The following is a 12,276-nucleotide window of genomic DNA, read 5'->3' on the forward strand; positions in this document are numbered from 1 at the left end:
AGTTTACCATTTTACCATGTTTAAGTGTACAATTCAGGACATTAAATACATTTGCATTTCTGGGCAGTGATCCCCACCATCCGACACCCCACACCGAAGGTATATCCACTCACCCCCGGCTCCCCCTTCCCCTCCCCCCAGCCCCTGGCAACCACGCTCCTTTCTGTCTCCGTGAACCGGCCCGTGCCAGGTCCCTCATGGCAGGAGGCTCATACATCATCCTTTGTGTCTGCCTACTTCCTGGCACACGTTCCGCCCAGGTCCACGGGTAGTGCTGGGCACGGAAGACCTAAACCGCTTCACCGACTGGGCACACTTCACAGAGGAAGTGTATCCACAGCGGCAAACGAGCATATGAAGACGGCCTGCCGCACATGTGGGCATCTGGTCACACATGTCACGGCCTGGAGGAGGCCTCCGTCCCCTGGTCCAGAGACCGCAGTCACCGGCCGGTCTGCTCACTCGGAAGCCTCCAGCACGCAGGCTCCGCTCTCCGGCCCTGGCACACAGGGCCATCGCTGACTGGCCGCAGCCCATTTTCTCAGTCCTATTTCTAACTTGCTTTGTCCCCCAGGCCGGGCCTGTGGCATTCTCACTTCTGTCACTTCCCGTGCTGTTCTCTCCACCTGGAACGCCCCACCCTCCCCCTGGCCTGAAGGAAGGACACAACTCAAATATCCTCTTCCCTGTTCACACCTGCTCTCTCACCAAGCAGGGGTGGATACTGGGCCCTCGGTGCCCTCAGAACACACGACCCTTCCCCCCTACAAGTGGGTCCTTCAAGTCCACCACCAGTGGGGCCAGGTTTGCACATCTCTGTATCTCCAATCCCAGCAGCCAGCGCGGTGCGATGCTCAGGAAACGCGGTGGAGAGGACCAGAACCTGCAGTGTCGCCGCCCCTCCAGGCCCCCCCGCCCCCACAGCCGTGGGCCCCTTGGAGCCACACTTGTCGGACTCATTCATAGTCACCAGTCACGGCAACGACACATGGGAGGGACCATTCGTGTCTCCTCCAGTCGTGCAAACTTTGTCGTGCCCTCTGTCTCCCTTTCTGTGCCCTCCCTGTGCATCTGTCTCAGGCTGCGGTTTCCTCGCCCCTGCTCTCCCCTGCACAGGTGTCCGCGCTCCGGGCCACAGCTCCTTCCACAGATGCCAAGTCCCCTTCCCCCAAAACCCAGCCTCACACATGAGCAACAGCGGCCTCAAACTGAATTACTCACCTTCTCTGCAGGGTGATTTGCTGTAGTGCCGGCTTCTCTCCATTTTGCTGCTTAGTCTTTCTCTTAGATCTTGAATTTCTATGAGGCCAACACAGTTCCTGAACATTCTCTTCCTTACGTGCTGCTGAGTCTCCACTCTCCTTGCCCAGAGCTGAACTGGAGTAGGTCCTGTGATGTCAGTGTGAATGACGGGTTGTCTTTGGGTCCCTCTAGGGGTTCCCTGGGGCATCTTCGTAGAATTGCTGCGAGAACCCCAGGAGTTCCTTTCTGGGGACTGTGTAGGTTCCCAAAGGAACATTTTAGAAACCGGAGGTGGGGATTTGTAGTTGTCCCATAAATCAGAAGCTCAACTGGCATTAGGTGGCCGGGGCCACACAGATGTAAGGCGGCTGTTGAGACAGTCCTGCACAACAAATGTGCTGCTGGACACACAGGGACTCAGGGTGGCTCACATACGTGCGGCAGGAGCATCACCTGGGAACCTACTAGAGATGCAAATTCTCCAGCTGCACCCCCAAACTCGAGGTGCTTTATAATGTGGGGACTTGGTCAGGTAGAACTGCACCCCCAGAATTCCCTTCCCTGTACGGTGCCAGGTGGAGTGAGCCACGAGAGTCGCTTCGGGATGAGATTTGGAGGAAGGGAAGTGGCTGCCATTTTGTTTTTATGCTTGGGCCGGGGGGCAGGTGCCTTTGCAGCTGCTCTGTCTTCCGCTCCTCCCACTCCTCAGCCACACATGTGTTTAGCTCCGTGGTGAAGGGTGTCAGCTCCTCCTGCGGGAGACCCACGTCATCAACACCGGAGACAGCTAGAATTGACTCGTTCCAGGTGGTCCCGGTCCCCCTCCCCACATCCACCTTCCCTTCCCAGCTGCCTGCCCGCGGGCCCGGGCCCAGCAGCGGCCCTGAGGACACCAGCCTCACAGGGACGGCTGGCCCGGCTCCCCCAGGCACGGAAGGTCAAGTGCGTGTGTGCATGTGTGAGTTAGCCCCTGCTGGCCTGCCTCTCACTAAACCCTGGTCAACAACGCCAGCAGCGGAGCCCAGCATCTGGACCAGTTCTCGGTGATTCTGACACATGTGAAGGTTTGAGAACCAGTGGTGGAGGGGACCCTTCTATGTGGGCCTAGAACCTAACGTTTTACATCTACAAGAGGACAGCTTTGCATGGTTTTCATGGAATCCAAACTTCCCAGAACCTCGACTACTGAATAAAACTGGGGAAAACAGGGGCACCTGGGTGGCTCAGGCGGTTAAGTGTCTGACTCGACTTCGGCTCAGATCACGATCTCACGGTTCGTGGGATGGAGCTTGCCTGGGATTCTCTCTCTGTTCCTCCCTGTACGTGCACATGCTCTCTCTCTCTCTCTCTCAAAACAAATAAACTTTAAAAAGTACATTCTTTTGTTCAGAACTTTCCAAAGAGTTCTTCACCAGCTGAGAAGAATCATGCCGTCGACTCTTTGGTGCGAGTCACCAACACGGCACACCTGTACTCGATGATTTTACATACGGTGCAAGCACCTGACGACATTGCTGGGGAAGTACGAACATTTATGTAGTGAAATACATACTCTTTCGCATTTACACTGGTTTTGACATTTTAAGTATCCATTTTCCCTGTAAAATTTTGTTTCAGGACAGTAAAGGGGTATTCACAGAAGGTGTGTTGGGGCTGACGGAGTTGAGGGCCATTGTCTAGTATTAATGACTGAGCTTGAGTGAGTGTGTCTGTGAGCACACACAGTTTCTGTGCCATGTGCTGGTACGTGGGATTATATGTAGTGTTCTGTGATTATAGTACCTTCCTAAAAGGAATCGGCCTGCTCTCCAGTTTTGTTTTTTGTTTTTTTTAATGAGAAATATCTCTATAGCATGGGAATTGCTGTTCTTTAAGAGTTCAAAAAAAATGGGGGCGCCTGGGTGGCTCAGTCAGTTAAGCATCTGACTTCAGCTGAGGTCATGATCTGACGGTTCATGAGTTCGAGCTCCAAGTCAGGCTCTGTGCTGACAGGCTGGAGGGTAGAGCCTGCTTTGGATTCTGTGTCTCCCTCTCTCTGTCCTTCCCCTGCTCACACTTTCTCTCTCTCTCTCTCTCAGAAATAAATATTAAAAAATAAACAAAAGTTTAAAAAATGTAACCACAACATTGCCCCAACCCCAACATCCTTTTTGGTGCTACCCCCTGAACAGTTTTAACATTTTATTTTTTAAATGTTTATTTAAACTTTTAAAAAATATGTATTTAGAGCGAGAGAAAGAAAGACAGAGAATGGAAAAAGGACAGAATCCCAAGCAGGCTCCACGCCGTCAGCACAGAGCCCGACGTGGGGCTTGATCTCCTGAACCATGAGATCTTGACCTGAGCCAGGACCAAGAGTTGGGACACTTAACCTACGGAGCCACCCAGGTGTCCCAGTCTTTCCTTCTTGAGTATTGGGTAATTTCAAATTTTCTACTAAAATAGTAGTTTATAAATAACAATGTCTTTAAGAAAATTAACAGTATTGGGCAACCTGGGTGGCTCCGTCGGTTGTTGAGTGTCTGACTTCCGCTCAGGTCATGATCTCATGATTTGAGTTCGAGCCCCACACTGGGCTCGCTGCTGTTGGCACGGAGCCCACTTCGGATCCTCTGTCCCCCTCTTTATGCCCCTCCCCCACTTATGCTCTAAATAAATAAACATAAAAGAATTAACAGTATCTTGAGATTTTCAAATTAACATATAATTGTACAGTGTTCTTTTATAATTTTCGTTCTATTTTATTCTTTCCTTTTTCCCCACTTACTTCGTAGAGGGTTAGATGTGGTGCCAGTCTTCTGTCCTCAGATCCATCCTGGCCCCGTCCTGTCTGTGCTGCAGGTGCAGACTCCTGCTCGCTGCCCCTCTGGGCTCCCCTGCTGACGAGCCCGTCACATGCGGTCCTTGGCACAGGCAGGACGCTGGGCGGCGGAAGGAGAGGAGCCCCGGGACCGGTCCTGGGTCTGTACTTCCGGCACTTTCCCGGGCCCCTGCCAGGATTCCTGCGCTCCCTCCTCACTGAGGCCCAATGGTTCAGCTCCGGTCACCTGCCTGCCCCCCCCCCCAGTCCCTCCGTGTAACTTCCTGCTGCTGCTCATGTCTCGGGACCACCTTCCCTCACATCCTCTTTCAGATGCCTCATAACTGAATTCCCCCAGCCGAACCAGTCAGCGTGAGCTTGGCTTTCAGGCTGGACGATGACTGATTCAGATGCATTTTATCAACATTTTTCAGCGAAGCAGCTTTTCAATTCATGCATTAACTCTTATTATTTTCTAAATGGCTCATTTCTGCCTTTACTTTGAAATAATAGAACTTAGGCAGTGAAATGCTGTAGTATTTGCCAATTTCTATGGGGTTAAATATTTCCTTGATGGCCATTTTCAAACTCCTGATGTGACAAAACTGAACAGGGCTGAGAAGGGATCTGCGGAATCTGCTCTCACGGGGCAGTGATTAGAAAGAAGACTGCAGAAAACTGTAAAACCGACCACACCTGGAAACCATGTACCTTAAACTCCAAAATGTGAGGTTCCCTCGACCTCAATGTTAAAGTAAAAAAAATCATTTCATTGAAAATGAGGTTTTCCTCACTTCTAACGAATTCCTAAGTGCTATGAATTGAATAATGCCCTCGCCCCAATTTTCTGTGTTGAAACCCTAACCATCGATGTGACTGTATTTGGAGATGAGGCTCTAAAAGGTAAATAAGGAGGCAGCACCTGAGTGGGTCCAATCCCTTGAGCTTCCGACACTTGATTTCAGCTCAGGTCATGCTCTGAAGGTTCGTGAGATCGAGCCCCAAGTGGGGCTGAAAGCGACAGAGCCTGCTTGACTTTTTCTCCCTCTCTGCCCCTCCTGTGTGGACATTCTCTCATAAGTAAATAAACAAACATAAAAGAAAGAGAGAGGAAAATAAAGGGTGGGGCCCTAATCCGAAGAGGACCGGAGACCAGAGCCCTCTCCGCAGGGACACACAGGCCACGGGAGCACACAGAGGCGCTGCCCCACGAGTCAGGAGAAGGGGTCCCAGGGTGAAAGTCGCTGCTGCCGGGTCTTGGACGTCCAGCCTCCAGAACTGAGAGCAGTGAGCATCTGCGGCTTGAGACCCCCAGTCTGTGGGTTCTGTTACGGCGGCCCCAGCTGAGGAATACGAGTTTGCCGCCCCGACAGCCGGAAAATCAGAGCCGTGATGGTCACAGTTTGTCCAGGGTGTTGAAAGTTTTGGAATTAGATGCAGTGATGCTTGTGCAACACTGGCAATGTACCTCACTCAGTGCAACTGTATTTTTTGAGAGAGAGGGTGCAAGTGAGTGAGGGGCAGACTGAGGGAGAGGGAGAGAAACCGGGCTCACTCAAAGCAGCGCTCCAGCTCACCCGACGCGGGGCTCGAACTCACGAACCGTGACATCATGACCTGAGCCGAGGCCAGAGGCTTAACCGAGTGAGCCGCCCAGGCGCCCCCCACAATCTGTAAGATTTAATAGCATACCAAACCACTAAGTCATACACTTCCAATGGGTGAATTGTACGTGTGTGAAAGGTATGTATGGTGTGTGAATTATACGTCAATAAAGCGATTTTCTAAGAACTCAGAGCCCCAACAGTGACTAGTAGTCAACTAATTTCAAAAGCAAAATTGTTGAAAATTCTTTAACGTGTGGCAGTGAGAAATGATACATAATGGGGATGATCTGGACCGCCAGAAAGAAATGTCTCTTGGGCCTAGTCCCCGCAGAGGGTGGGGGCTGGTCTGGCGGGACGCCACCCCGGCGAAGGCCGTGTTCCATGGCGGACCCAGCGGTCTGCCTGAACTTGGGGGCCGCAGGTGGCACCGGTGAGAAGACCTGCTTCCCCACCTGGGCTCTCAGCATCTTAGAACTATGTGCCCCCCAATATTTTTTTAAAGTTTTTTAAAATGTTTATTTTTGAGAGAAAGACAGAATGTGAGCTGGGGAGGGGCAGAGAGAGGGAGACACAGAATCCGAAGCAGGCTCCAGGCTCCAAGCTGCCAGCACAGAGCCCGACGCGGGGCTTGAACCCACGAACTGTGAGATCATGACCTGAGCTGAAGTCAGACGCTTAACAGAGTGAGCGCCCAGGGGCCCCTGGGGTGGACTCTGTTTTTCAGGTTTATTGGCCCTTGTACATTTTGAGTTCTGTAAAGAAGTTCACAAAACCGGTTCACAACATTCGCTGTTGTTTTGGGTCTCACTCTGACGAAACGCTGGGGGGCGGCGGGCGGTCGCTGCTAGGTGTTTACTGCACCACGGCGTCTTCCCGATTCTTTCCCAATACGTCACTTCTAACTTCCCCACAACCCTGGGAGGCGGTTGTTACTACTCTCATTTTGCAAGTACAGGAACTGGGGCTAAGAGAAGCGGTTCATTAGCCCAGGGCCGCGGGCTGCGAACAGGGGCCTGGGGTCACCCAAGTCCCAAGGCAGTACCTTGGCTCTCCAGCGCCTCCCCTGCTCCAAGGCCCGGGCGGGGAGAGGCAGGGTCAGCAGGCCGCGCGGCGCTCCGCCCAGTCCCACACGTGCAGAGAGGCGTCACTCGCTGCCGATAACAAAGTCCTCAGCTTGTGCGGGTGCCAGGTGTGGGTGGTGACCAGCGGTGCGGCGTCCGGCTGGCTGTCTTCTAGGAAGATGTGACCTCGGTGAGTGAAGAGCGGCTCTACTCGGCTCCCCGTTCCGTCCCAAGATGTGGCATCATAGACCTGGACTGTCCCATCAAAACCTGAGGAAGAACAAGAGGAGAACTGACACTAAAACTGTACTTTTTCATTTTTTTAAAGTTATCTCTGTGCCCAAAGTGGGGCTTGAACTCATGACTCTGAGATCAAGAGTTGCATGCTCTACTGACTGAATCAGCTAGCACCCCTAAAGAAATTTTTTAAGTTTGTTTATTTACTTATCTATATATCTATTTACTGATTTAGTGAGTGAGGTGGGGGAGGGACAGAGAGAACCCCAAGCAGGCTCCACACTGTCAGTGCAGAGTCTGATGTGGGGCTCGAATTCATAAAGCATGAGATCATGATCTGAGCAGAAACCAAGAGCCGGCTGAGCTTCCCGGGCGCCCCAGCTCTAAAGTAATTTGTATAGTTTGCTCCATCATATCAAAACAGGCTACAGGATGAAGAGTCAAGCAACAAGATGCTTAAGGCCAGGGGCGCCCCGCTAGCTCAGTCGGTACAGCATCTAACGCTTTGATCTCAAGGTCATGACTTTGAGTCTCACATTGAGTGTAAATTGCTCTAAAAAAAAAGATGCAGGGGCTCCTGGGTGGCTCAGTCGGTTCAGCATCCGGCTTCGGCTCAGGTCATGATCTCACGGTCAGTGGGTTCGAGTCCCACACCGGGCTCTGTGCTGACAGCTCAGAGCCTGGAGCCTGCTTCAGATTGTGTCCCCCTCTCTCTCTGACCACCCCTCCCCACCGGCTTGTGCTGTCTCTCAAAAATAAATAAATAAATATTTAAAAAAATACTTATAAAAAAAGAAAGATGTGTAAAGCCAACCGAAGGGCATGCATCCTCTGCCCTCGAATCGGCAGCTGACGGCTCTGCAGGGCACGTGACGGTGTATTTCTGCGTTCGTCTCTTACGTGCCAGGCGTGAGGCCAATCCTAGACATGAATTCTTTTAATCCTCAGAACTGTACGAAATAGGTACTCTTATTCCCTGGGGATCCAAGGAACTGAGGCCTAAGAGACTCTTTTGAACCTTTTCCACTTGCCTCAAATTCTAATCCTGCCACATCTGATCCCTCTCAGCAGAGGCCGGCCTCCTTCCTGCCCGATGGGGGGAATGGAAGGCTTTAGGGAGGGACCCCCTCACGTCCCCCACGACTTGGCTGGACCCACACTCACTCCGGCCCATGGTCTTGTCGCTACCAAAAAGCCAATTCCTCCACCAAGCTCCGTTCTTTCCTTCTGTGCTCTCTGGATCCTGCCACCATCGATGACCTTTTCTTAATCTCTCGACTATTCTTTCTTTTTTCCTTTTTTTTTAAATTTTTTTTAATGTTTATTTTTGATACAGAGAGAGACGGAGCATGAGAGGGGGAGGGTCAGAGAGAGAAGGAGACACAGAACCAGAAGCAGGCTCCAGGCTCTAAGCTAGCTGTCAGCACAGAGCCTGACGCAGGGCTCGAACCCACGAACGTGAGATCTGACCTGAGCCGAAGTCGGAGGCCCAGCCGACTGAGCCACTCAGGCGCCCCTCGACTATTCTTTCAACCTCTCCCCTTCAACAGATCCTTCCCATTGGCTTTTAGATATGCTTATTCAGCTAGAAAGTGCCAGGCCAGACCCAGTGGCCTGTGGACCTGGTGGCAAGCAGACAGAGCAGCGCTCGTGGGTACCCCCAGCTCCTCCGGGAGCGGCCCCGGGGCCGAGCCGCCACCTCACTGTCCGCAGGCCTGGCAGCCAACCTCGGCTCCGGGCTCCCGCCCAGCCAGAAAGGCCTGCTACCAATGTGAAAGCTTAGTAGCCCCACGGGGAAGGGCCTGCCACAGAAGCACCTGAAGAGTCGATCTGGAACTTTCACTTCTGGGGTGAGATGTAGCAAGGGGATGCGGGCTCCTTCCTGAGCGCCATACGGTCCCCTGGAAGAGACGGGTCAGGTCACAGACACAAAACAGCACTCAGCAGTACCTGAGACGGCCAGGCAGCTGTCCAGGCCCGGGGCCCAAGTCACCCGCAGCAGCTCTGGGTCGGGGCTGGGCGCAGACACAGGGCACCGCACGGAGCTCACGGGGTGGCAGAGATCCCGGGGGTCAAGAAGACACAACTGCCCATCTGAGCCAAGGCTGGCAATGCTGGGCCCGGGGCCCTGGCATCTGTGCCCAACCTCAGCACACCACCTCCCTCCGGCAGCCCCAGGCCCGGGGCTGACATTCTCTGACGGCGCCCACTTCTGGCGGATGTCGACCAGCCCCAGGCGGCCCGAGGCACAGCAGAAGGCAAAGGTGTCCGCATCCAGCACCTGCAGGCTGCTCAGCTCCTCACTGTCGCTGACCCCTGGAAGACAGACAGCGACACAGAAAAGCTGCTGGAGTCACAGGAGTGTCTGGCTGGTCACAGGCCCCTTACTTTGGAAGCATCCCTCTAGCCCCCACGTGGGAGCCCCTCGAGGCCGGCAAGGGCCGAGCTGCTGCGGTACCTGAGGAGTACGTGGTCTTCTGGGATTCCAGATCCACAACCTTCAGGCTGCGGAGCCTCGCCCCGTGCAGGACCCCCGGGGCCATCGAAGAGAAGATGGCCATCCTAGGCCACAGACTCCCCTCCTCCTCCTGCACCGCGATGCTGCCGACAGCCCGGATGACGTCTGGGGGAAAGGAGAGAGGCTGACACCCAGGGCGGCAGGGGGGGGGCTCGAGACCTGGCGCGGGGAGGGCCGGCCAGCAGTCTTCCCTGGCGCCTTCAGGAGGCGAAGCAGGACGGGGAGCTGACAGCTGGCAAGAGAGGCTGTGAGGCACGCACTCTGTGCCCCGCTCCCGCCCTGGGCCTGCCCCAGGCGCTCTCCTCTCTGCCCGCTGTGTCTTCACACAGCTCTGCGAAGGGGAGACGGTGAACCAGAGCAGCCGTCGCAAAACCCCAAAAGCAGGTGGGGCTTTTTATAGTTTTGCAGAGAACAAATAAAGATAGAAGAAAGCAAAGAACATAATGATGATGTCATTTACACCTTCGGTGAAAATAACGGGTACAGAGGTCACGATCTCATAGTATTTCTTCAGACACGTGTTCCGTGACCTCACGCGATCCCAAGCCCGAAGCCCGGCAGGTAACGGGCACAACACGGATGTGGTCTTCACGGTAAACGGGGGAGGAGGGTCCCCGACGCTGTTACACCGAACAGAAGGAAGACCCGCCTGCCCTCAAGCTGAATGACACTCGGCTGTGTCTGGCTCGGCCTGCGGCGTCCTCCCCGCGGCCTGCGGCGTCTGACGCTGGATGGCGGCCGGCTTTCCCTCGGCTCAGGACAGTTCATTTGCTGCACAGACTTAATGGAGATGCAGATTCTCCATTTTATATTTTCTTGCTCCGAGACGGGCTCATTCCTTGGTGTCCACGTTCTCTGAAGCAAACGGAGACCTAGCTATTCTTTAAATCCTCCAGGCTAGGTCAAGGCCAGAACGAGGAAGGAACGGGTGAGAGGGAACGCTGACGGGGCTCGTCAAGCGAGCCCTGGGAGCGAGTCCCCCTGAGGTGGTTCCCATCCGAGCAGGGCTGGAATCAGGGGGCCCTTGCGTGTTGCTCCCGAGGCCCTCGGACTGCGGTGGCCTAACCCGGACTTGCTGGACGCGATCGCTCCTTCCGCGGGAGCTGCGGGGCTGCGGGGCCGACGCAGCTGAGCCTCAGGGCCGCAGGGTGTCTCTGGAAGCGCCGAGGAGGCTGGGACTCAAAGCAGCGCCCAGAGCGCCTGCCTGCCTCCTGGGCCACCCGGGAGCCCCTCTGAGGAGCCTGGAACAGACCCCCCAGGGCCTGCTGCTCAGAGGCGAGCTGTCCTCTGATGGGGGAAGGAGGCGGCCACGGGAAAGCCTCCAGAGACCCAGGGACGGGTGGGAAACCCAGGCTTCGGAGCCGCCTGACTGGAGAAGTGTTTTATAATCATTCAGAAAGAAGTGCAGGCCTCCTCCTCCTCTCTCTAGTCAGCGGTAAAATGCTCTCCTCCAGGGAATCCATGCCTCATTTAGCCAACCAGCCCCAAACGGAAAAGAGAAATGACTAGAAAATCAAAGCAAAAGACACAGCGAGTCACCTCCAAGAACTTGGCAATAAAAGAAGGTTGTGACTGAGGGTTGACCCAACAGAGCAGGTCAGAGCAGAGGTAGGCACACTCCTTAAGGAGTCAGAATGGCGCCCACACCTGCCATACTGCAAACGCACGAACACATCTGAAGGACGGTGGTGTCCATGATGGGGGTGGGGGGCTGTCCAGGGCAGAAGGGGCCACACCAGACTGAATACTGAACTTCAAAGCGGATACAGCAGGTGAAATTCAGCGGAGAAACGTATTCATCCGGGGCGCCTGGGTGGCTCAGTCAGTTAAGCGTCCGGCTTCGGCTCACGGCTCAGGTTATGATCTCACAGTTCGTGGGTTCGAGTCCCACATTGGGCTCTGTGCTGACAGCTAGCTCAGAGCCTGGAGTCTGCTTCAGATTCTGTGTCTCCCTCTCTCTCTGACCCTCCCCTGTTCACACTATCTCTCTCTGTCTAACAAAAATAAATAAAAAACAAAAAAAAAATAAAAAGAAATGTATTCATCCAACTCAACGATTTCCCCAGCCCCAGAGAGAAAAGAGACCTTGGGCGCTCACCAGGGGTGCGGACGGCAGCGAGGCCTGGCCAGCAGAGCCTTCTCAAGTATTACACCTTCTGCCTAAGACAGCTTGCAAAAACACAATCTGGAAACTTCTCAGCTGACTCCTCTTGCTACGGTTTCATTCATCACGTAGTCTTTGATTCTGTTAGGTCTTCTATAGGCAAAGAATAAGGGCCTGGAATATTCCACGTTTAGGGATACTTATGGCAGCCTTGTGAGTCTGGTGAGCGCGTCTGCCTCTATAAACAGATTAGTTTAGGACATGGTAACAACATCAAGTTTTTGAGACAACAAAGCTGTGGGTCAAAACCTGGATCTTGCAACATTCACCTAGGTAACGCTATGCTTTTAGGCTTCTAGGAAAACAGCTGGCCAATCTCCCCTAGGCTCCGGAATATTCTGCACTAATATAAGGAAGAAGAGGAAGATAAGTCTTTCTCTGATTTGCTGTTCCCACGTGAGCATCAAAGCAAGCCCCCTTGGGCCATTAGCTCCCCTGGGCCTGGGGCTCCAGGCGCCTCCACACGGTGACCCCTCTTCTACTCATCTTTAAACAAGCACCATCCCACATGGCCTATTTTTAGGCAAAGATAAAGAAACCACTACAAGTTACTGGCATAAGGACAGAACTGAGAGTCCAGAAATAAATGCTCGTATTTATGGTTAAGCAACTTTCAACAAAGGCATCAAGACAAATCAGTGGAGAAG

At 53.7% G+C, this 12,276-nt stretch overlaps 1 protein-coding gene across 4 annotated transcripts in view; it reads right to left on the reverse strand.

The window, feature by feature from the left end:
- WDR73 (WD repeat domain 73) overlaps window positions 1-12,276 on the reverse strand; it is a 29,893-nt gene that overhangs the window by 10,646 nt on the left and 6,971 nt on the right. The window contains exons 6-9 of one of the 4 annotated variants that reach the window (XR_003912999.1): window positions 9,406-9,570; window positions 8,898-9,263; window positions 6,692-6,980; window positions 1,222-1,994 (exon numbers count right to left, since the gene is read on the reverse strand). Coding sequence is in view for 1 of the 4 variants with exons in the window: in XM_029950847.1 (XP_029806707.1) it covers window positions 6,745-6,980; window positions 8,898-9,263; window positions 9,406-9,570 (767 nt within the window). In the remaining 3 variants the exon portion in view is untranslated. Of the gene's footprint in view, window positions 1-1,221; window positions 1,995-3,916; window positions 4,164-6,355; window positions 6,981-8,897; window positions 9,264-9,405; window positions 9,571-12,276 lie in introns of those variants that run through there. The other 3 variants (XR_003913000.1, XR_003912998.1, XM_029950847.1) reach the window with 3 other exon arrangements.

Source organism: Suricata suricatta, chromosome 9, assembly GCF_006229205.1.
Source record: "Suricata suricatta isolate VVHF042 chromosome 9, meerkat_22Aug2017_6uvM2_HiC, whole genome shotgun sequence".
In the NCBI taxonomy this organism is placed as follows: Eukaryota; Metazoa; Chordata; class Mammalia; order Carnivora; family Herpestidae; genus Suricata; species Suricata suricatta.